Source organism: Chrysemys picta, chromosome 4 (assembly GCF_011386835.1).
Source record: "Chrysemys picta bellii isolate R12L10 chromosome 4, ASM1138683v2, whole genome shotgun sequence".
NCBI lineage: Eukaryota > Metazoa > Chordata > Testudines > Emydidae > Chrysemys > Chrysemys picta.
The window spans coordinates 126,710,182-126,736,267 of record NC_088794.1 but is presented as its reverse complement, the minus strand read 5'-3'; the positions used below and the strand labels follow the sequence as shown (position 1 = coordinate 126,736,267).

General features: G+C 41.1%; 1 protein-coding gene across 16 annotated transcripts in view; it reads right to left on the bottom strand.

The window, feature by feature from the left end:
* Positions 1 to 26,086, bottom strand: part of UNC79 (unc-79 homolog, NALCN channel complex subunit) — a 144,316-nt gene that overhangs the window by 12,331 nt on the left and 105,899 nt on the right. For all 16 annotated transcript variants that reach the window (XM_065593522.1, XM_065593523.1, XM_042858643.2 and 13 more), the window contains 5 exons: positions 19,673 to 19,777; positions 10,366 to 10,443; positions 7,199 to 7,288; positions 2,292 to 2,467; positions 159 to 345 (listed from right to left, as the gene is read on the bottom strand). In XM_065593522.1, the coding sequence (XP_065449594.1) occupies positions 159 to 345; positions 2,292 to 2,467; positions 7,199 to 7,288; positions 10,366 to 10,443; positions 19,673 to 19,777 (636 nt within the window). The remainder of the gene's footprint in view (positions 1 to 158; positions 346 to 2,291; positions 2,468 to 7,198; positions 7,289 to 10,365; positions 10,444 to 19,672; positions 19,778 to 26,086) is intronic.

Below are 26,086 nucleotides of genomic sequence, written 5' to 3'. Positions count from 1 at the left end.
AAATAAGGCATTCACATGAAGTTGCTTTTATAATATACAGAGGAGGAAAAGTTGTAAGATGCATTTCACCTCCCTGAAAAAAACCACAACTGGTTAAGTGTTTGCAATACTAATGGCATTGCATATGGTGTATCGTCTTAAACCCTGGAATCTCTTACCTTTGATTGCTCTGGAAACCCAATCAGGATAACAATAAGGTGGTCTGCAATGTGGGAGCCAGCATCCAGAGGAATTGGCATGCAAGACGAGGGAAAATTCGGACAGACGACATTGTGTGTCAGAGACCCCAGAAGTAGCCAGGAGAGTAAACGAATATGAGATACACATTCGATGAATTCTTTGGGCCTGTCAGAGAACAACTGATTTTTACAATGCGTGTAAACTTTGCTATCTCTCATTAACTGAAAATCCCATATGTTTGCAAAATGCTGCCTGTGCTTGCTAGAGTCTAAATCATTTGGACAGCTTGTGGGAATGCCAGGTAAAGCCGCGTGTACATTGGCTGACCTGGCATGGCACTAACATGCCCAGCAGCACTTGTTCTGTCCTTGCAAAGTTGAGATTCTGCACAAGGCTGATGTGGCAAACTCATAGAGCCACACGCAGTGATTATTTGGATATAAACTATCAAAGGAGCTTTATATCATGATTCCTCTGTATATTAAAGACTGTGGTTATGGCACTGGGCAGTGATTCATGAGATCCAGATTCAGTTCCCAGCTCTGCCAGAGCCTTCCTGTGTGACAACGGGCAAGTCACTGGATCTCTCACTTCCCCATCAGTAAAATAAGGTTAATCACACTTCCTTTCTCCCACCCTTTGTCTGTCTTTGTCCATTTAGTTTGTAAGTTCTTTGGGGCAGGGACTGTCTCTAATTAAAAGATCATACAACACCTAGCACAATGAGACCCTGATCTTAGCTGGAGCATCTAAGTGTTAGTGTAACACAAGAGTAACAATAATTTCCATTGGTTTCATCTCAATCCAAGATCCCCTGGCTTTCACAAAGCCTGGAAGTTAGATTACTTACTCATCTGAATTCATAGGCACTGAGAAGAAACTGATTTCAGGTCAGAAAGCCGTTGCCTAGCAGACCTCTCACTGCCATTTTTCATTCTTAATTTAATATCATCAGTAATTCAAAACACCAATAAGGCATAACGATAATACATTTATTTTATTCATTGGCTTTTCTATGGTGTTCAGCACCTAGGACCTGGGGCTTCACACACATTAATTATCCTCACCTCAGGACATATTAGCCTCATTTTACACCTGGCGAACTGAAGCCCAGGGAGATGATAATCCCGATGCTGCAAACACACATACACAGGCTTAATATTAAGCACATATACATAAGTGTTCACAGGACTGGGGGCCAGATTTTTCAAGGTATTAGATGCCTAAAAATGCAGATAGGTGCCTAGTGCGATTCTCATAAATGCCTAGGTGCCTAACTCCCAGTAGGTGCCTATCTGCACCTTTAGGCACCTAAATACCTTGAAAAATCAGGCCCAAAGTGACTTGCTGAGCTCCCATAAGAAATCTGTACTAGAGCCAGGAATTGAATCCAAATCTGCTGAGGCTATGGCCAGTGTCTTAACGACACGACCATCCTTTCGCTCTATGAAAAATAATTATAAAACCAGGCTTAGTTCTCTTCACCCGCACCACCATCATTTCCCGTTATCCTACACAACCCGCAGCCACACAGAAATACTACAGGTCAGGATCTCTCACATTTACCTTGTCTGGGGAGGGTTAAGCATGTATTTAAATTAAAGTATATGTACAGCTTCACAGATTAAATCCAACAAACCTCTCATATTGTGAAGTCTTTTTTTTAACAGATCACCTTCAGCATGGACCCAGTCCTGGAGCCCCTACTCATTTACATTCACTCCTTACACAGGCAAACTGCAATGAGTAAGTAGTCAGGAGTTGGTCCTATATAGCTAGGTTTACAACCAGAACTGATCTAACACTTTCATTCTGTTTTACTATGAACTCATATGCTAAAATCCTTATTCAAATTCATCCCTGATGTAATTTCACTGAAGCCAATGGAGTTACATCATGGATCCATTTGGGACCATGATGCAATACTACTGAGTCATAAAGTTGGGGTTGTTGAAACATTTAACCTTGAATTGTCTTTGTTTCAGCGTCCATCATCAAATCACACCCACTGTCATCACTAACTGCATTCCCTTTAATTTGGCAAGAACCCCAGAATTATTGTGGGAATTTCTGCCTCCTTGCTCTACTTTTGGGGACAAAAGTGCTCTTACCCCTGTTGCATTGCAGAAGGAGGATGATACAGCCACGGCAAGTAACGAATCACAGCTTTATTATCTCTGTGATTTCCTCGTGTAATTTCCATAGCTGCAATCTGAGCTAAACCAACTTTGAGATGTCCACCAAATGTGTCTTCATGCAGTGGCTGGGAACACGTCTTCATGTGACTCTGCAAAGTAAAGATCTGATTTTCTATCCAGTAGGGTATTGCACTAGATCCACTTTATGCAAATTCTCACATATTGTCTGTTCACCTTCAATCACCCATACAAAGAAAGAGTTAGGCAACATGTGCATGCATCCTTTCTATCAGCAAACCCTGTAACTATGTAGCAAACTAGCTTTTGCATACTCAATTTACTTAATTGCACATCAAAGGACTCAATCTTTTCACAAGGTAATACAATTTGCACAAGAAATTACCAGCTTTACCCAGGCACATAGCCATTTGCCTTTAAAAATACAATATTTTGCCTCTTCAGTGGGCGAGAGACCATTTTGCATGGCTCATTTATTGTGAGGACATTTAGGCCCTGAAAATCTAAGGGTAGTGTTGTATCTACTGAGTGGCATATGCTTATCCCTGAAAATGTATTTTATAAAACACTGTTGTGAGCTGTAATGCTTAATTGGTGCTTCTTGAGATTCCTCCATATTCCCAAATGTGGTAATTGTGAATTGTCTATTGCTATTGCAGATAATGGCAGTGCCAATTGGTGTATGGTTTGCTTAAAGGGACAAACTGTCCTTTGCACAACAGAGGCCATATCATCAGCTGGAATAAATTGCTATAATGGCATGAAAGTCAGTGGACCTATGCTGATTTTCATCAGCTGAGGATCTGGCCCCAGTAATTTTAGTTCTACCAAATGAAAATCATTTAACCGAACTCCTGTTTCAGGAGTGCAAAATCTTCCAGCACAGATGATTAGATAGATAGATTAGATCTTTTGCTTATGTCCAGACAATGAAATTTATAAATTCAGCTTTCCTGACTTTCTAGAAATTTACATCTTATTCCAAGAGAAAACAAAGACGATAAATAACTGAACACAGACAATAAATGAGACTATGGCTATGCTGAGAAGTTATCATGTGCAAGTCTAATATAATGCACTAGTTACTAATACAGGGCTGAGAAAGAAATACACAATTAATGTCCAATAAAACACTTTATTAGAGCTAAACTAACAACTTTTAACTAAATATTTATTCAGCAAACTTTACCTCCTTTTCTGTTCATTGAATGTCTGCAAACAGTGCTTTCCTTAGATTTATTCATTAGCTGATGAACAATTTCCCCCTTTTAAACTCAAAGCCTTGTTATTCACAATTTGAAATCCCAAATCAAGTGATGCTCTTAGGTTGTGATTGGTCATATAAGTCACAAGATATTGTTCCCATCACCTGGATTGGCTAGTGTAACTCTTACCAACAGGCCTCTGGAGGGAATACTTGCAGAAAGCAAATATACAATGTGGACAAACTTAAAATCCACTTTCCAGGGACATTTGCATTAGTGAATCCCAGTCAATATGAACATTCATGTAAAATGAGTATGAATGGGCATGAACATGGATGATGTGGACTTGTTTAAAACTCTGACTGAACATTTGTAGGGTTTTTGGTTTGATTTTTCCAGTATTTGCCCAGCTATGTAAAAGACATACAGTGTGTTTCTGTCTGCATGCCTTAAAAAGGTAAATCCAAAAAGGAAGAGGCTACAGCTTTTCCACATACAAACACTCCAGACTAAATATATACTTGCCTTTACATTTTCCAAACTGAACCAGAACTTCAATAAACCATTAACTAAAATAATGGCCCTATTAGCTGGCTTTCTACTGTATTCCTTCAAGCAGTCTGAGCCATATCTCATGCTTTGATTCTGATCCAGATTTCAACCCCCAAATCACAAAGTTTAGAAGTTTGCTCCCTGGTTTAATTTTGCCCCATGAAAGATATATTAAGAACAGAGCATGGGGCTTAGTTCAGGTCCATCGCTTGCTATACAAGGACTAACAATAAACATGAAGTACTTTTAGATTCTGCAAAGACTTATGCATCTGTGTAATTTAAGCAAGTCAAGGTGCATGAGGTAGTAATATCTTTTACTGGACCAACTTCTGTTATATGTAGTGGTCAGAGGACTATAGATGGTGAGACCTCTGGGAATGATGTTTTGTTTCTTGCATTTGCTCAGAAAGCAGATGTCGCTGTTAAGTTTTTCATCCTTTTTCTTCATGTAGTGGAGTTTCCATTTCAGATGGAAAAATTCCATATCTTCCATTGTTGTTTGCAGTGTTGTTTTAGCCATATTGGTCCCAGGATATTAGAGAGACAAGTTGGGTGAAGTAATATGTTTATTGGACCTTTTGCCTCACCCACCCTGTCTCTCTAATATCCTGGGACCAACACAACCACAGGCACCAGCTTCCTCCAGGCCCCAGGTGCTCAACCTCCTGCTCCGCCCCAGGCCTCATCCCCACCTGACCCCTTCCTCCAAACCTCCACCCCCACCCTGTCTCTTCCTGCCTCCGCTCTGCCCCAGGCCCTGCCCTCACTTCATCAGATGCATGGAGTGAAAAATACAGGAGCAAGTATAAATACATGAAAGGATGGGAGTTGCCTTACCAAGTGTGAGCTTTTGCATGAGCTTTTGCAGGATTGGAGCCTTAAAGAGATAGCAACAATTTAGTAAAATGGGAAAAGAAAAGGGAAGAAGGGGGAATTAAAAAAAAAAGTATGCAAGAAAGAGAGCTCTTTTTAGGAATATTTCACAGATGAGAGAGGTCATCTGAATATATTTACAAAGATACGGTTTCCATTTATGGTTTCAATCAAATTCATGTTTTCTGTGGGATAAGTGTACAGGATGAGTCTCTTAGTTTCACCACTGATTCATTTTTTTAGTATATTTGGAAAGTAATTTAGAATGTGTGAATAATTTTTTAACAGGGAAAAATTATAGTGGGATGGGAATTCAGTTCAGTTGAAAATGATTAATTAGTTCACGCTTTAGAGTGGATTACTACTCCAGTGCAAAAGAGGAAAAAAGCAGCTTCTCCTACTGGAACATTTCTAAAAGCTGAATAGGGTTCAAGACAGACATTCAATGGGGCAGGCACTGGAAGCAGAGATTTTTCTCTCTTAAAAAAATTTCTTGTGGGTTTCAACAGAAGCATTTTTTTAGGTTTTACCCATGATTCCGCCTCATTTGTGTGGCTGACACTCTCTCCCTGCAAGAAGATGTTCGTGTGAAGATAAAAGATGAACTGGTAGCATGAGGCGATCTAGTGCACTGTCACGACTTCTCAGAAAAAGACTGACACATTCCAAAGCTTGGCATGTAAGAGAAGCAGTACACTCATCTCTAGGGGAGATGGTCTCTGCTGTGCAGCCTTTCAGTATCCCTTACAGACTGGCCTGTGCTGCAAAATGCATTGGAGCAAATCAACAGCTCTTTAGGCACAGGCTAGAAGTAAAGGTGGGAGATTAGTAGCGGAGCCTCCCATGTGTATGTCAGAGCCCAGGGTGCAATGTGTGAATGACAGGAATATGTTTTCTTGCTAGTTAGAATTAGGTAACACTAGCTGTACTATATCTGTTAACTGAGCTTTAGATCACAAAAATACAATTTGGCAACTGCTTGATTTGACTGTGTTCGGTGATGGAGTGACCTCTGATTCTGCTGATGAACTTCCCCTTGGATCACTGAGTTCCCGTTGTTCAAATACTAATGGCCTTTTGCCAGATTTTAGCATTGGCTGCATCTTTTACAGCTTTTGGACTCTCTTCTGTACTTTGGAATGACCTCTCTTCCATACTCCCAAACCATCAATTTGTCTTGCAAGCTTTATATGGGTTACAAGTAGCAAGACCTGCTTACTTCCCCTCCTGCTTTACTTTATGTGCTAATTGGATGAAATCCACTCCTGTGCAGGGAAGCAGCACTAGATCAACAGACCATTTAAATCCCACTTAACACCATTTTTGAGGATGTAGGAGGTACTGTATTTAAGCAGTGCTATTGATATACCTGTGCTTCCCCTCTCCTCAGAGGTGAATTTCAACCTCTGTGCATGTATTTTCAGCTCTAAACTATACTCAGATTTGTTTAGAGGGACAATGTTACAATTTAAGTTGTATAAATAAAAATAAATTATTAGTAGTTATTATTACTTATTTTACAAAACTTAATAATAGAATAAATGTTTATATGAGCTTTTTAAAATTAAAATATTGTATTTTGATGTAAACATTTATCTGGCATGTTTGCTGTCCAAACATTGCAGCATCAGGCTAATGTATAAGAATCAGAAAATAACACTGACTAGAAACCAAAGAGAAACTGACTAGTCTATTTTCATTGTCCAAACTGAGTGAAATGCATCATCATACATGAGGAAAAGAAAACTGGAATTTTAAAATTATTACAATTTTAATAACACATGGTTAAATCATACACCCCTAACAAAGACAAGTAATGTCTGTGTGTGTGTATAAGGGATGCAGGATTGGTCCATTAAAGCAGAATTAGTAACATGGATACGGAACTTATTTTTTCTGTATATGATTGTTTAACCTGACTGTCACTTCCAAAGCAATCTTTGTATGATATTATTTTATCAGCATCCACATTTAAAAAAATGAAACCTGGGTTTTTATTTGTGTGCTATGCATATTCAAATCCAGCCCTAACTTCAGCCCTTTCCATAAGCTCTTTCTTGTTTTTCCCTGAGGAAATGACTCACTAACCTATGAGAACACTAGCTTTAAAACAGAAGTCTCTCTGTTGGTCATTTTCATATAGGTCCTCCAACTATGCTATTTACAGAAAGGATGAAAGTCATAATTAGCAAATACAATTTGGGTCAACATATCCCTGTATCGTACTCACCTTTAATTTGGTTAAGGTATGCATATCGGCAATAAAATCCAGCACGTCATTAACGTACTGCCTCATGCACTCCATTGCTGCTGTTCCACACTAAAAAAAACACACAAAAGAACTGAATTTAGTCGTCTGGTTTTTGACATATTCAGGTTTCTGGATTTGCCTCATGTTCACTGAAAAAACATCTGTTTCTTGACTGCTTCCGGTGGTGTACCGTTTAATCTGAAATAGTCCGTGGGAGTCTTCTTTGCAGTGTAGTTTGCCCCATTATACATAAAGCAGCCAATCTCAGTACCTACTTCATCCATCACAGAATTTCTCATCAGTGACTGTAATAAAAAGTGAAGTGAAGACCTTTTTAAGAATATTAGTACAGTGTACTCCCTTGAACTTTTCATGGGGCCTGAATCAAAGTCCACTGATGTCAACGGAAGTCTTTTTATCAGCGTCAATGGGCTCTGGATAAGGCCCCTAGTCCCACAACTTTTCAAGCAGCTGAGCTCTCCTCTGAGGCAAATTGGTGGACTAAGCCCTAAGAAACTGAAATAGAACGACAGGCACGGACCCTCTGTGTTCATATGAATGAGTCCAGTTCAGGAAGCTTATGTAAAGAACACGGTCATTCTTCCTTGCTCACAAATTCCCAGTGAAGATGGCACCAGAAAAATTTATTTTGAATCACTGTTCTCATGCTTTTCACTTTTTAACAGAGATAAATGTGTGCACCACAATTTTTGCGAGCAGAGCTTAGTGGAATATTTTCATTGACAAAGTACTCAAAAGATCAGCACTTTGCTGCCATTTCAAATTTACTAAAAAAAACATTTAAAAACCATGCTACATTTAGATCACAACAGGTCGGGTTTAAAAAATATAAGTGTTTTCAGAGTAGCAACAAAAGTACAGTTTTCACAAGACTTTGGGAACATGCAAAATTCTGGGAACCCAAACTGTACAAAGCAAAACTGTGTAAGATTTTTTTTTAAGAAACTGCAACAAACCCCCCTCCATAATTACAAATAGCCTGAGGAAAATAGACACAATAAAGACAGTTTCTTTCCTTCAACTCCTATTTAAATGGAGAGGACAGATGGCACACTGGGCTCAATCATGAGCCAGCCTACACACCAGCAGCCCTGGGGAATTAGGGGGTATAAAACATCTCCCTATGCTCTTGCAAGAGCTATCTGCATTTCAGTCACAGGTGGGTAAGCAGCTGTGCCACCATACAGGGAGAAGTAATCTGTGCCAGGAAAAAGGCTAGCTTGCATTACCTCCCCCATGGAGCAAAAGGGGAGCAGGGACCAAACTGTGATGTAATAGAGTCACAATTTGGTCTGGGCTATGTTCCCGGGAAGTGCAGTTGTGCATGGCCCCTTACTCAGGGCACATTGCCAGGTGCCAATCTAGCCCTCAGTTAGTAAAAGATCTGCAAGGCACATGCCGAGCAATGCAGTGAATTAAATTACCAAGCTAAGCATAGGTCATGCCAGAGAGCTCTTCATAAAAGCTTTGTGAGAAGGTGCCTATGACTGGTGGAGTATTCCCCTTAACCCAAAGGCAGAATCCTCTGAATGCGAGGGGTTGATTTTTCAGGAGTGGTGAGCACCCGCAACTTCAGCTGAAGTCTGTGGGAGTGGTGGCTGCTCAGCACCTCTGAAAATCAAACTTCTATCAATTCAGGATTATTCTGGGTCCAATACACTTACTGCATTACACAACACCATTGTTTTATCAAATCTCATATCTTGCTTCCAAGAGTGGCCAATACCTATAGCTTTAAAAGAAGACAAAAAGTCATAATGCACCTGGTCTGTAATGCAATACTGTACATTGGGAAAGGATATTCCTCTTTGACCCCTCTAGTAAATGGTCTACATCCTAAACATGATTTAGTTGGGGTTGGTCCTGCTTTGAGCAGGGGGTTGGACTAGATGACCTCCTGAGGTCTCTTCTAACCCTAATCTTCTATGATTATATTAACTGATCACCCTTTAATGAGCATTAATAACAGCCAGGGTTGTTTTTGTTCATAAAATTATTCAGCCGTGAGTTTTAGTTGCTGAAATTTGAGAATCTGCTCAAATTCTATATTTAAGCAGCTGACCGAAGTAGTTCTCATTTTTCTATGTTAATATAAATCTACATGGTGCTGAACTATAACACTTTCTGCCTGTTCAAATGCTATGCCTGTCAGTTCTCTTGACAGAATAACAAACAGTAAAATAAGGTCACTGGCAGCCCTGTCAGAGTGTCCTCCATCCAGTTTCTGTGGACTAAGGATTCCACATTGGTTCTTTTAAACTGAGGGATGGAATTATAAAAGGTATTGTGCTCAAACCTCCTGAATAATAAACCTCTATTGCAAGAGACTTTTCTCCTACTATTTATTCTGTTTCTTTTGGCAGTAATATGTTGCATTCAAACAGCAGAACAACTTTCTCTTCTGTTAGTTCTTCTAAAGTGATCAATTTATTCCATGTCTTGTTATATCGAGAGCAATCTGGATACTTTGATCAAAATACAATTAAAAGGTTCTGTTAGGAGAGGTGTTAATTATCATTGCGGCTTGGAGTTAAAAGTCATAGAATCACAGAAGTTAGATACAGAAAAGACCTGTTAGGCCATCTATAGAGCTGGTGAGACTTGAGCATAGAAAAGCAGTCTGCAAATCCTGGAGCAGACTTGGGATGACTAAGGACAGGCCCAAGACCCTATCTATCTACTGGTATTTGTGCTACACCCAGCATGATAAATCTGAATACCTTACAGGATTATTTAACTTCCTTCTTTACCTGTGTCTTTCTTTTGGGAAAGTGGGGGCAATTGTCTGAAATCTCCCTCCCTGGTCTGCTCCCCAATTCAGTTTTCTGGAGACTAGCAAGGTAACCCCTACTTGAGTGAGAAGCCCCACTGAAGTCAATGGGACTTGTAATGTGAGTAAGGATAAAGTAGAGGCTGCAGGATCAAGTTGTGTTACTTTAAATTGTTCTCAACATGCTATAAAAATGAATCATCCAAGCTTCTATCTTCAATGCCCCAGTAAGCCAGAAGAGAAACAAAGGTAAGAGAAAGGACATTTCCATGAAACAATCTGAACGTCAGAACTGCGTGAGACATAATTTTTAAAAAAGCAGAAACAAAGAGATGGAGTGTGGTTCAGTACTTACTCCAGGCATAGATGCAATCATCTGTTTATGCAAGATTGTTGACTCAGCTAGTTTTGTTCCAGCATCTGCACAAACAAACTAATAAGAAATTAAAGATGAATTATATTTGTAGGAGCCTGAAGACATTAAAAAGTAATTTATGATTTTATTAAACTCAGATCTCTTTTTGCTGACTTTTGTGGCAACTTGCTTTTGGACACAAAAGAGTTCCTGACATTATAAAAAAGCTAGTTTGTCTGTTATAAACAAGTTAATTAATCAGATAGAAAAACTGACTTTAAAGTATATGAATTGACATATATATGTTGATTTGTGCACTAATGGTTTGAAGAAAATTATAAGATAAAATAGGAAATTTTCTATCAAACCTAAATATATTTGTAATCAATGGGAAACTTTTGCATTTCTCCAAATAACCTCAATGGGCTCTTCTTATTGTGACTGATTTCAGAAGTAAAGAAGGATGGATCAATGGGCAATATTCAACTTTCATGAATCTCTATTGGAGAACTCTATCACTGGAGTTACACTAAGGATGAATTATATTAACATATTTTAAATTCCGAATGGACCATTATGATCATCTAGTCTGACCTCTTGCATAACACAGGCCATAGAATTTCACCCACTGATCCCTGAATCAAACCCAATAAATTCTTGTTAATCTAGAGCAGCTGTCATTGAACATTATCATGCTTAATTGTTCCTTGTTTTTCTTGATTCCATTTTTACACTTCTATTTACTTTTAATTCCCCTGCCCCCAAAACCACTGATGTCCACAATAGTCATACACCAGGCCTTTTAATAATGTTATTTATTCTTTATATATCTCCAACACTGTGCTAGACACTTTGCAGACAAGATGATGAGATGCCGGCCCCAGAGAGTTTACTATCCTAACAAACATTGTCCTTGTACTTGAGCAATTCTTGTAGTTTCTGTCCATAGAGAAGCAGTATGTCATCCCCCAAAGAGCAGACACAGAAGCAAGGTTCCCAAGCTGAGGTGTCAACCTGGATTTCCTCAGTGTATGTTGTTGTTTCACTGATTTAGGCAGCTTCAAACTACATAATATATCTATTAACTGTTTGACACACAAGTCTGGCACCATTGTCACCACTGATTGTCCTCAATCTTGGCCCCAGATGTCCCCTGCAGTGCCTGAAGCTGCATTTCCAGTCAATCTCCCATGACCTATATCTTTTGCAATGTATTTTAATTAGAATATTCGTATTATATACCAAGACTTGGAAACACTCAAACATTAAACTTAGATCTTTGACGTCAATCTGTTCTTTGGGGATAAATGCCATGAAGAGAAAAAGATACGTGTAGGGTAACATTCAGACAGGGTCTCCCCATATACATGGCGTGATTCTGATCTCATTTACGCTCGTTTCACACCAGAGTAAAGCCAGTGGTTCCAATTTATATTGAAGAGAGACCATGATGTGACCCATACCATTTCAGTCACGGTTGGTCAGAATCTGTTCTGTACCAGAGCTCTATTTGGCATAGGGAGGGAAGCAGGAGGCCTCTGGGAGCAGTTATGGTATGGACCAGCCACAGTGATATTTAGAGTAGCTGTTAGGCTGCTCTAAATTATGCCACAGATGGAGGAAACTTAATAGACCCTATACCAGTGGAGGACAGGCATACTCCTGACATGCCCTCCAACACACCCTTGGCACTTCCCCTACTCTGAGAAGATATGCCAGTAGGAAGTTCTCCTATGCCAGAGGAATTGTCTGTTGAACATTTCCTGCTGTATTATGGTCCTTTTGCACTCACTAGAGAATCTGGCCTGGTATTTCTAACACATTATGGTAGCTTATGTGCATTGCTATAGGTAAAATATTGTGTCAATATTCAGTAATTTCAAGAGAGAACGTCTGCTAAAGTGAAACATTGTTGATTTTAAATATTATTTTCCCTTAAAACAAAAAAGCCTTATTAGCATCCTGTTAACATACTAAATGCAAAGTATTCAATGGGGTGGGTTATGCAACAAAGATTAATATAAACATGAACAATGGCTAACCAAATCCATAAAGTTTGTAATGAGCAATTAGCTCCTCTTTAGTTTATAATTTTCGTTACCATCTGGCCTGCAGCTGCAAGGATCCTTCCAGAGCTGAACTGCCGGGAAGAAGGGCTGGATAAACCAAACTAATGCTCAAAACTAAAATTTCTTATTTCCAATTCAACTCACTGACATTCATATTAACTCCCTACAAATACTATGAAGCATCAAGATGCCACTGGCAATAGATTTAGTACCCGTCATACGTAGGGTCACATTGCAAAAGGATGGGAAATATATGTTGAGCTCTTCCTAACATTGTCTGCTAATTGAGATAAAGTGGTTGGGTAATGGATAAATGGACATGTCTGCTGAATCTGGGTGGGTAAATATCCATCTGTTCATGCTCAGAGTTCTAAACAAATATTTGCGAGAAGTATCTTAACATTTGACCTTCATCTTTGATCATTTCAGTCAGTTATGCTTTATGATTAAATTCGGAGGACTAGATCCTCAGCTGATGTAAATCAGCCTGGCTCCATTGAAGTCAATAGAGCTACACTGATATACATCAGTTGACAGTCTGGCCCACAATGGGTGCCACTTCATGGGTCTTGTTAAAAAGGGGAAATAATAAAACATGTAAGTTAAAAAGAAATGAAACATCAGGCCTGATTCTGAGTTCTCTTGCACTGCTTTAATTGCACTGACTTCCACAGAGGTAATGCAGGTTTACACTGTTGCAAGGAGGACAGAATCAAGCCCTTGGGATTTAAAATGCTAGTAGAAGAAGCAGTTCCTATACAATCTGCCTGGGCCACACCTCCATAATGAAGATATGGTGTGGGGGCTGCAAAGCAGGCATGGCCATTGGCTCCTGGCAAGATTTCAGTGTTATCCTCTGTGGAACAAAATTTGGATGCTGGGCAAAAAAAAACAACGACCAAGAAACCTTGCTATAAATAAATAAATCATAAAAATGTAAAAACCATGCTTAAATAGATGCTTATACTGATCTTGTGAATATCAATTTTCAGAATACAATTAACCCTAAAGGAAAGTTTCACTAATTAATTTGAATATTTGGATATAAATGTTGATCAACACGTAAAACAAAAAAACAGAGGGAAGAGAATAGAATACTGAGGAACCCAGAGAATTTGGGAAACTACGTTATAAGAGTCTAAACCAACAGTTTCTGAGTCTGCAAACAATCATTTGTGAAATGTTAATATGACCACAACTACCTGCCAAACTCTTCACTTAGACCAGTAACAAAATGAAAGTAATAATACGCTACAGTAGACAAGCATGTTTCACATTCAGTTAATGACTAAATTCTAGGCCAAAGTCAAACCTTCAACTTTTCTAAGAGTGACAGTTGAGAATTACAGCAGTACAGATTTGTTCTTTCTGAATTATTGGACCTTTCAGATAAACAAATCTCTGCTTAACATAATGCAGAACAACAACTGAAGAAACTAGGGCCCAATCCTTAGAGGTGCTGAGTGACTCCTGAGAAGGGTTCTTTCCCCTCAGCTCCCATTAAAGTCAATGAGGATGTAACAGAGTAGCTTGCCCATAGGTTGGAGAGACTGGGGCTAAGCCTGATTATGAGATGAGCCCCATCTGAGAAGAGTTTGGTCATTCCAATGTAAAAGGCCCGCAGGAAGCTGAAGGTGTGAAGGGGTAGTTATTGAGTATAGGTGCGAGGCATCCCATGCAGCATCAAAAACGAATTTGGGAAAGCTTGACTCAGTTCAAGCTCAAGTGTTGCAAATTGCTTGTGGTGCCTTCATCACAATGCCGCTGCGTGTACTGCAGATAGCTGCAGGTGAAATGCCTCTTACGTTTAGAGGGAAGGTTTGAGACTTAACCTTTTGGGCTAAAGTCATTGGAAACAGTGAAGACGGAAACACTAAGCTAATATATGACGCATGTTGAGTGGTCAACGGGTAGGGCAAAAACTCAAAATGCCTCATCTCAGTAGGGTTAAAGAGTGGACAAAGGAATTAGTGGAAAACAAAGACCTAAAAGAGGTTAAAATCTATAGCTTTAGGGAAATGCATTATAACTGGAAAATTATACCTCCTGAGGTAGATACGGAACTGTATAATGAATTTAAAAGAGGAAAAGGAGTGTTAAATATGCAGGATATAGCAAATCAATCCATTTGTGATAAGTGGGGATGCTAATGCCTAATGTATACTGATGGCTCCAAAGATGTAAGAACAGGAAGAGTGGAAGCAGCATTCTGTGGCCCTTCACACAGAAAGCTGTATGGCTATCAAATTTTGTAACCATTTTGACAACTAAACTGGCACGGATAATGCTGGCATTAATTGGGTCATAGCTGAGCACCCAGCCACCGTGGTCATCCTGTCTGATTCCTTATCATGATTACTGGCAATCAGAAATGGCACTTCAGACAGCAGAAATAATATGCTTAATGAATTATTACTGTTAACAGAATTGACACGGGTGTAATCATAGTAACAGCATGGATCCCAGCGCATGCAGGGGTGATGGATATTGAGCAGGCAGATAAAGTGGCAAAAAATGCTGTCAAAACAAGCAAGTTGGTTTGAAGAGTCCCTTAAGTAAACTGGAGTTTAATAATCTAATTAAAAATGAGTTAAGAAAGGAATGGAGAGGAAATAAAGGCACAAGAAACAAAGGGAGAAAGATTCCGTGAAATACACCCAAGAGTTGAAAATGCTGATATATTCTAAGGCCCTGAGAGAAAATTATAAATGGAACCATTTTACTCTAACTGGCCATTGTGGCTTAAATAGTCATTTGTTTCTAATAAACAAACAAAGATGCAAGGTCCAGGAAACAGCTGATCATCTCCTTTGGGAGCACCCCCAAGAGTTTACCATCAAAAGGGGGTATTTATATGAAAAATTTAGAGGCCTTAAAATTTTCACTGTAACGCTTAGTAAGAGCATCAGGAAAATGGGGTCCTATAAAAAAAAAAAAGCAGCATTGCAATTCTTTAAGAATATGGGAAAGGTGAAAGACTAATTCTTGAATTATCTATGGTGTCCAATGTTTGGCAGTCTTAGACTCAGCAAGTGATCTGCTTCGCCATAAAACAGAAGAAGGGGACGGGGTGTGGATGACAGAGTAGCTGAGACTGCCAGAGGCAGGTGCCAGTCACCTGGGGAAACTCAAGAGACTGGTGGGGAGAGCTAGGCAGATAAAGCCTGTGAGTGAGAGTAAAGAAAGCTCAAAGGAAAAGCAGAGCTAGATGGGGACTGCAGAGTGAAGCTGCAGGGAGAGAGAGCCTCCGGCAATGGTCCCCAAAGAGAGGACAGTGTGTCAGGGAGGAGGGGAAGATTTTAAAATGTTTCTTTCTGGGAACTTCGTTAGTTTAATTAAAAAAATCGGACCCCAGGTAGTTCTGCGATTGAGCAAGACCGTGCGAGTATTGTTTAAGGAGCCCTGAAGGGGAAAACAGGAGCAAGGCATTGCAGAGCCACACATGGCCATGAGGGGGTGCTCCAGTGGATGACACCATGTGACAGAGGAGTTAAAAGTGCCCCACACTAGGGGTGAATGTCAGCCCTGCCCTGAGTGCAAGGGGAGCTGGCAGAGCTGCACAAGCCAAAGGGAGCATTGTAGTGTGGGGTTGGTGGTGTCTATCCCTATGCAGCACACAGCAGCTGGACAGCAGTACTAGGCAGAACACCCTTTACAAAGTGCTGTAGGGAATCATTCAAACTAAGCTCTGCTTATCAATTAAATCAGCAAGGTGAAGTGCGTATTTGCTTTTTAAAATGGTGTTTATTTTGCATCCTCCCGGAGAGCACAAGCAGACACATTATAGCTGTCCCTTGCAGGGGCTGTTCGGAGGAAGAGACTCCCTGTACCTCTTCCAACTTACTCAGGACACCTGTGCCCCAGCCAGGCATAATTTGGCCAAAGTGTTATCGCTCTCCTAGTAAAGTGTGAAAAAATGATTCTCATCACATTTAGTATGTATGTCATCAGTAATGCTGATGGCAGTGAGTAATCTGGAATTAATGTGGGTGTTGAATGCACATTCCAGTAATTCCTTTGTTATTCAGCCCACGCTTGCTCTATCATTAAAATAAAGTGTTCCGAGCCCCCACGTTAGCTCGATCATCTGGAGTGAATCCCAATGTCCTCTATGCATCACACACAGAGAAGTGTATATACACGTTAATAGGTTGGGGGGGGGTTCTGCAGGAACCTTTGTGAAAATGAGAACTGTCTTTGTGTTCATTTCACGCTACCCCTGCCACAGGTTTGATTAACATAAGATAATACAATTAATATGAATTTTCTACAGACTTCTCTGCACTAAAGTGGTGAAATGAGACATCGCCTCATTTCAAGAATATTGAAGTAAATCTAAAATTTTAATTAAATTTATTAAAAATTAATAAATGTGATGTTACTAGCTGATTACTTTCAAGGGTGTTTCTGTGAATTTAGTGTATGGGGAATGCTGGGTTGGCAGCAATTGTAGTTCTACATTTACAAGTTAGATGAGAGGGAGTTTTGTTTAGCAGCTGGAGCATGGGACTGAGTCAGTAGCTCTGGGTCCTCTTCCCAGCCCTTAGAAAACACTCAGACCCTACCTGGATCAGGCACTTGAATAGGTGGTTGCGCCTTATACGAGATAGATTGTCCAGTTCCTAGCGTACAAGTCATTACATCATTAAACCACTAAAACGGTTATTAATTGACACCCTTTCCGGCAGTCTCAACAGAGGAACTCCAGCTTCAATGGGCTATGGAGATGAAACTATCTTGTCACTGGTTGAGGTAGCCCCAGGACTGAAGTGCATAGATACAGCAATGTGGAAAAGTTGGAACTGCTTAGCCTGTGATGCAGTGGCAATCAGGCTATGTCTACACTAGCACTTTTATCGTTAAAACTTTTGTCAGCCAGGGGTGTGAAAAAACACCCTCCTGCCCGACATAAGTTTCTCCAACAAAAGTGCCAGTGTGGACAGCACCATATCAGCGGGGAAACATCTCCTTCCAACATAGCCACCGCCGCTCGTTGGGCGTGGTTTAATTATGCCAATGGGAGACCTCTCTCCCGTCAGCATAGAGCGGCTACCCGGGAGATCTTACAACAGGACAGCTGCAGCGGAACCTCACTGGAGCAGGCCCTAAGCCAGAGGTGGGCAAACTACAGCCCGCAGGCCACATCCGGCCTGCAGGACCCTCCTGCCCGGCCCCTGAGCTCCTGCCCCGGGAGGCTCGCCCCCAGCCCCTCCCCTGCTGTTCCCCCTTCTCCGCAGCCTCAGCACACCGCGCTGCCTCACCAGTGCAATGCTCTGGGCAGCCGGGCAGCGCAGCTGCAGAGCCCGGCCTGACCCAGTGCTCTGTGCTGCGCAGTGGCGTGGCTGGCTCCAGCCGGGCAGTGTGGCTGTAGTGCCGCCAGCCACCGGTGCTCCAGGCAGCGCGGTAAGGGGGCAGGGAGCAGGTGGGGTTGGATAGAGGGCAGGGGTGTTCGAGGTGGTGGTGAGGGGTCAGGGTGGTCAGAGAGTGGGGAACGGGGGGTTTGAATGGGTGCAGGGGTCCCAGGGGGCAGTCAGGAATGAGAGGACAGGTTGGATGGGGCAGTGGGGGGCAGTCAGGGGACAGGGAGCGGGGGGGGGGGGTAATCAGGGGGCGAGAAGCAAGGGGCGGAGGCCAGGCCACATCTGGCTGTTTGGGGAGGCATAGCCTCCCCTAACTGGCCTTCCATACAATTTCCAAAACCCGATGCGGCCCTCAGGCCAAAAAGTTTGCCCTAAGCACTGAATAGCCATCAGATGGTAACTTTTGTCACTACCACCCTAGGCTGGATTTGGATCAGTGTTTTGAAGAATACTAACAATTCTCTGAGCCATCCAGTCTCCTCCTTTTGAATTACTTTGTGTTTTTGGCTAACATTACCTGAAGTCCCTGTTTAAAAAGCACATTTCTGATTTTTAATTAAAGTGGATAAAATCACTTTTCCTCACACAAAAAGAAAAATCTGTTTTTTCAATACTGCTGTTATAATAGTTGTTTTCAGAGTTGTTCTAATGGCTCTGTAATTTAAGCTGTCGATTTTACTGTTCTGTCAATAAGCAACTGCTTATTTTCTACAACTAATATACCAGTGTGACTCAGGAGAGGTAATATATGCGCTGTGCGCCACTGGCCAGATAAAAGGGGGAAAACACTGTGATGAGCGGGACATTGTGAATGACCCAAAGAGGGCATCTACAGAGCACAACATCCTGCTTTGGGCCATTTGTGTCACTTTAATGCTGACTCCTTGTCATTTTTAAGCTATTTAATGCAAACATTGACCAGTCCATTGTACAGCAGAGGACAGCTACTGCCAGCTGGTTGTGTTCAAAACTGCTGGTCTTCAGTAGGTGGTCTTTGCTGGATGGCTTGTTTTTTCAGTTTGCTTCCACAGGAGTCCTTAAAATTCATTTTCAGTTAAAGTGGGAGCCGAAGTAGGACCCTGGATCTTTCTCACACCCTTGAACCTGAAAGAAATCTGGATCCAGGTCTGCATTTACAACTCAGGCTCACCTCTAATTTAGTCACATATGTAGCTAGGATAGATGAAAAGTTCTTTGATTAAAGTTGGAATTTTCAAAGGAGTCTCTGGGAGTTAGGCAGCCAACCCCGATAGACTTTCAATGATATTTGAGTGCTCAATTCCCTTAGATCCCTTTGAAAATCCCAGCCTAAATCCTGTCTTGAGCCAGCAGAATAGCAAGGAGGAGAAATGTTTCCTAGGCTTGGTCTACATTACAAAGTTAGAAGAATGCTTTCAACTAGGGGAGGATCCTTAATGGCCTGGACAGACATGCTGCGGAGACAACTTTGCTGCTCCTCTAAGCAGGAACAAATTGAATCTTTGCCCATTAGCATGCCTTGCTAATCACAGTCTATCACTTGGCCAGCTGTGGAGCTATGAATGAACCCTGCAGACTGAGATTCCTTTGAGATGGGATTTGCAGGCCAGCGCATTAGCAAAAGTGCTGTGGGTCAACACCACCTTTGACAATCAGGCCACTTATTTAGGGGCATAAATATGAATGTAGGTGTCCAAATTTAGGCATCCATGTTTTCAGATGTCATCCTTAGTTTTGAAGGCCCCGATTCGGACAAGCACATGTTTAACGTCACATACTTAGTTTTTATTTGGAATGGTGAAGAACTGAATCACTACTTCTGTGCTTTGCTGAACTGAGGTGTGAGCACTCACAATATGTGGATAGCATGAAATAGTTTTAAAGGCATATCTACTGTACCTGTACCAACAGCAGCAGGTTCGTATCTGGTAAGGGTGACTTTAACTTCAGTGCCTGCAGTAATTCTAAGATGACGCTGCGGGACAAGTAGAACTTATCCCTTTCCTAAACGGAAGAAAAAATAAAATAAGTGAAGATGTCTAGAAATTCGCCTAAAGTTCACTGATACCAAATACTGCACCACAACGCTCCCCACAGCCTCAATTTGTTTTTCATTTGTTTTTAATTGAGAACTTTAAAAAAAATGAGCTAAGAGAAAAGAAAGATGGAGGTATGTACCTTTGTCCTTGCCTCCCAGAAAGCATTCAAATAATGCATCATTCATTTGTACAATACTATGGGCCTGATCCAAGGCCACTGAAGTCAATGGAAATACTCCTATTGTCTTCAGTGGATTTTGCATCAGGACCTGTATGCGTGTTTGTATATTTTATATGTAAAGTATGGATAGATTAAATTATATATCTATACACATATAAAGCTACATGGTTAGATTTACCTTACAAAGTAAAAAAAGAACATGGAGGTCAGTAGCTAGGTCTGAATCAGAACAAAATTAGCTCTAGACTCATGTAGCATAATTCTTTCATTAAGCCTATCATAAAACCTCCAAATTTGATCATGAATTCTTCTGTTGTTTTCCCCACAAAATGAGTGTCTCTGTTAAGCCAGCTCAGACATCTATACTGACTTCATCAGCCAAGCAGTACTTTTCCACTTCCACAGTAAAACCCTCTTAGGTACAGCTAGTGCAACAGAAACCCATTTTAAAGCACATGAGGGAAGATTAGAAGATGGAGATTAGACACTGTAAACCAAAAACACGAGTTCTGGAGATGGGACAGAGCATGAGATTAGCCGAAGATATTACAAATCTCAATCTGATAGTTTCTGACTTTAGGAGATAGGCTACGTGGAACCAATTTGTAAATTGTTATTGAAACTAGCAATTGAAGGGGTTTTGATCACTACTGTGCAATTTGAATGAGGGAGTCCTATTCCTACCTCCACCACTGATTCACCAGTTCTTGGTGTCACTGAATCCTTGATCCTGCAAACATTTGGGGCTCATCTACACTACCGATTAAGTCAATGTAATTTACGTCATGCAGGAGGTGTGAAAAAGCCACCCCTTCTGAATGACGCAAGTTACATCGACCTAAGCACCGTCCAACACTAGCGCTACAGTGGCGCAGCTGCATTGATGCAGTTGCGCCGATATAGCACAGTAGTGTAGACTAATCCTTACACAAATGATTAATTTATGTACAAGAGTAACCCCACTGAAGTCCATAGGACTGCTCATGTTAGTAAAATTTAGCATGTGCATAAGTGTTCACTGAGTCAGGGCTTTAATCTCTCTATGGCATCTGTAAATGGGTAAAATTAATACTTGCCTCTACCACACATAAGTGTTGTGAGGTTTCATTAACCATCAGCTATGCAAGGTAGTAAGTGCAACTGAGAGGGAAATCGGCTGAACGAGCTGGGGACTAGGAAGAGTCTTGGTTCTGCCCCCCCCAAACACTGCAGGCTGCATAGCTCTTCCTCTTCGAACAAGTCTAGCAAGAATGACACTCACAACAGTAGAGCTGGCCAGTGGATGACAATTCCATTGCACAGCAACTTTCAAGGTTTCAAAATCTGTTTTCATTCCTTATTGGAACAAATCCAAAACCTTTTGAACGTTTCAGTGAACAATGCCATTGTATCGGAATGTCTGTTTTTTATTTGGGAAGAGGTGTCAAAACGTCCGAGGTGTTTGTCTGTCCTGGTGGGTAGGGCGCTGGCCTGGGATACAGGAGACCCGCGTTCACCTCCCTGCTCTGCCTGATTCAAAGGAGAGTTTACCATCCCAGAGCACTCTGATTCAGGAAGATTCCCACGCCAGTGCCCTAACCATCAGGCTACAGAGCACAACAGCCCTTTTCTCTTAACCCCAAAAAACTTTCTTGTTGAAGTCAAAACATTTTGGCTTTGACAAAACAGCATATTTTGATCATATGAAATTTCACTGAAAATGTTCTGACCAGCTCTATGCATTGTTACCTTAGTCTTTGCAGAAGTGGCCTCACCCCCAAACCATTATCACTAATAAAAATAATTTAAAAAGGAAAGGAAAGGAAAGGAAAGGAAAGGAAAGGAAAGGAAAGGAAAGGAAAGGAAAGGAAAGGAAAGGAAAGGAAAACTGTAGCAAACAAATCAACTATCATCAACAAACAAACAATACCCCAATCAGAGTTTTTACCCTGAAAAGGGAGCAGAACAAGAGACTCCATAACTGGACCAGGAAATTTGCTACTGCTACGGATTTTATGTGCTAGACATTCAGATACTACAAGTAATGAGCAGCAGCATAAAACCCTACAATAAATAGACAGACAAAGAGTACTGTGCTAGACACTAACAATCATGGACTGAATAGAGACACTGGATTTATGGCTTATTACAACAAACTGTAGCCCACTATCCCCCCTTTTTGTCCTATGACTGCAGGTAGGGCCGGCTCCAGGCACCAGCTCAGCAAGCATGTGCTTGGGGCGGCCAATGGAGAGGGGCGTCACATCTGGCTCTTCGGCAGCAATTCCGCAGCGGGTCCCTCACTCCCTCTCAGAGCGAAGGACCTGCCGCCGAATTGCTGCCGAAGAATGAAACAGCAGCGGTAGAGCTGATCGCGATTGCGGCTTTTTTTTTTTTTTTTTTCTGCTTGGGGCGGCAAAAACCCTGAAGCCGGCCCTGACTGCAGGGGTATTTACGGGCCACTTCACCTTAAATGGTCCCTCAGAATATGTGCTAACCACTTATGTTAAACTATCTGTTCAATCTTGTATTTAGCTGTGACACCCAGAGTACCTTTCCCAGACCTGAAGAAGAGTTTTGTGTGGCTCGAAAGCTTCTCTCTTTCACCACCAAAAGTCGGTCCAATAAAAGACGTCACCCATCTTGCTTCTCAAAGGGCACGTCAGGCAGTGTATGCTGCCCTGGATATAGACCTGGTATAATTTACTCCCTCCCTAGAGCAGTGGGGGAACCACAGTCTCTGTGAATCACAATCTCCCTCCCAAACTATTCTAAGGACAATACAACAAAGCGCTACCTTTACTCAGTGCAGATTTTTATCTCCATGTTTATAAAGCACTTTGAGATCTGTGGATGATGTGCAAATGTAACACCAACAGACCTCGGTCTGTCGTTGGAATTGAACCTGGGACCTCTGACACTTAGTGTATGAGCCTCTACTGCATGAGCTAAAATCCACATGGCTCTTAGCCAAGGTTGTAGCAGACTCATCGATCTTTAGATGGGCTAGGTACCACTAGAGGAGGACACCACACCCCACCAAGCAGGCATGGGTACACAAACAAGGCAAATAAACTCTGGAGAACTTCCATCCTTTGAAGATATATTTCTGAAAGAAACTCCTCTGCCCATACCCAATATTAGAAAGTGAGCGCAGCAGTGCAAAATAAATGTATGCTGACTGATTTACTGATACTCTAGACTAAAGAGCTACAGTTCTTAGCTATCTGAATGAAAAACTGAATGGGCCTGACTCTGCTCTCATTTACTCCAGTGTACGTCAGGAGTCACTCCACTGAAGTCCATGGGCCAGATTATCTTTCTCATGAAGGCCCTTTACACCACTCTGTTGGTATACATTACACAAATAATGTACACACTGCCAAATGGTGTGAAGGGGCCGTAGTGTAAAAGAGAATAAAGCCCAATGCAGTTACATAAGTGTAAAACTGGTATAAATGAGATTGGAATTCAGCCTTGTTCAACTTTGTTCTATCAAAGCTCACTCCCTCAACAAAATGCAGTGGGCCTATATAAGGAAAGGCTGCTTAGCAAGCCTTATATAAACCCTGCCAGTGGTATGTGTGGACAGGGTGACCTTGGAGAGTCATAGGTGTGGAAACTTTTGAGGTCTACCTAATCATTAATTCTAATGACCCTCACTCCAAAAAAAAAAAAAAAAAAAAAAGGTCCCCAGAATTTATTCAGTTCCTGAGTAGAATAGTCCAATAGTCCATAACCCACAAAACAAGCCAGGAAAGCAAACTTGATTTTTCTGTTACTTCAATGGAGTTACACCAAATTACAACAGTTGAGGATCTGGCACATTATAATTTGTTCCTAAAGTTTCAATAGCAAGATGATGTCATGTCCAATTCAATGCCACATTTACTTAATATGAGTCCTATAAATGTTCATAAAAGGCTAAATTGGGGTTCAAACTTCAGTGGCTGCAAGAGATAAGAAATCCACAAAGCATCCACTTAAGACTTGAAGAGACTGAGAGGGAAATTGAAGATATTGAGATTACAATCCTCAGAGGCAAAGCTATTCACATGAGAATACCATAGGCATTGACAGGAAAATTAACTCAGATAAGAAATATGAGATTGATGTGAGTCCCAGGAAACAAAGCCAAGAGAAATTGAGATATTTCTCCCACAGAGGATTAGGAAAATGATGGATAAAAAATGCTGACCACTTCTACAACTTTGACCTCTAAAATGCGTGCTGTGGGGGAATGCATTGCTCCTTGGAAAGGGATAAATACCAGTTCATGACATAAGAGAAACAAGGTAAGTGAAGTAATATTTTTTATTGGACCAACTTCTGTTGGTGGGAAAGACAAGTTCTTTAGCTACAAAGACCTCTTCTTCAGGTCTAGGAAAAGTACTCTGAGCATCACAGCTAAACAGAAGGTGGAACAGATTGTTTAGCATAGGTAGTTAGCACATGTTCTAAGTGACCATTCAAGGTAGAGTGGCTCACTAACAATGCTGCCGTCATTGGACAAAAAAGGCAGAGTTGGTGGATTACAGATTGTTGTAATAAACCATAAATCCAGTGTCTCTGTTTAGTCCATGATTTTTAGTGTCTAGTCGAGTTATGAATTGAAGCTCCCAGGTTCATCTTTTAAGTGTTATGCAGGTTTCCTTTGAGAATGAGGACTGATCGGTCAGATACTGAGCGATCGTTTCATGAAAAGTGTTCACCACAGGAGATAGGTTGTTTTTGTCTTTTATCATTTTTCCTGTGTGAGATCATTTGAGATAAAAGCTTTTATGCTCAGAGTACCTTTCTCTGACCTGAAGAAGAGCTCTGTGTAGCTCAAAAGCTTGTCCATCTCACCAAAAGAAGTTGGTCCAATAAAAGATATTACCTCACCCCCCATCTTCTCTCTCTGTAATATCCTGGGACCAATACAGTTACAACAACACTGCATACCCCATAGCATACACATAGATTGAGTGTGCTATTGTTGCTATGGTTGGTTCCAGCAGACAAAACTAAGTTGTTACATGGACAAGTGAATCTGAGTAGTTTAAGGATTCACAAATTGTATTCTGTCCAGCATGCAGTTCTGTATGGTATTCTGTCAGAGAAATTAGTCCTTTAGATACAGGGATTTCCAATATAAGAAACACAGAGAGCTGAACTGGTAAGTTTCTCCTAAGGGCAGTCATAAATTTGCTAATTCTAATGAAAACATGTAGTAAAGATTCAGCAATAACAAGGATAATGTAGTGTGAAGTTCTACTCAATGAAGCATTTTCTGGATATAAATTGCAGAGAAACATTTGCTAACGATCCCATTCTGGGTCACCAGTTTGCATTAACAAATTCAAGCAGGAATTTTCACCAAGAGATATAATCCAAGCTTCCTGTTTGTAATGAAATAAGTCAATATATTCTTAGAATATGTGACTGAGAAACATAAGGGAAAGATGCTAACCAAGATCCACACCAGAAAGAGAACTTTATTGAAATAACTGAAGTTGAGGTAGCAATAATGTGTATGTGAGGGGACCTGGATATTTCATACACTCCAAGATTTGCTTTGGTAGCTCTAGATAAATTCTTTTATCACAGCCCAAACACAAAATGATTCAGGTGTGCTATATTGACAGTGCCAAGTATTATTTTCAGACAAAAATTTTCAGATAGTTTCTCATTTTAAGAAATGGTAGGAATTTATGCTATCTATACATTATAGTATCTGAATTCAGCCTCGGAACACCTCTGTGTGGTAGGGAAGTATTATTGTCTCCATTGTAAAGACTGGAAAAGCGAGTGTGATGGGGCGTCCGTCCCATACTGGCCTATAAAGGGTTAAAGGAGCCGTAGGGAGGCTGTGTGAAAGGCAGCCAATAGGAGATGTCCATATAAGAATAGCTGCTGGGAAGGGCAGGTTCAGTTGCTCCCTGGAACTTGAGGCTCCTACCTTGCAGGAGGAGAAAAGCTAGCACCTTGGACAGAGCAGTGCTGGGCAGGACCAGGGGAGTGAGAGCCAGCTCCCGGCTGACTGCTGGCATGCTGAGGCCCTGAGATAAGGGCGGAGATGGTGCTGGGGCTGCGGGGAAGTGGTCCAGGGAAGTAGGCTGAGAGGTTGGAGGG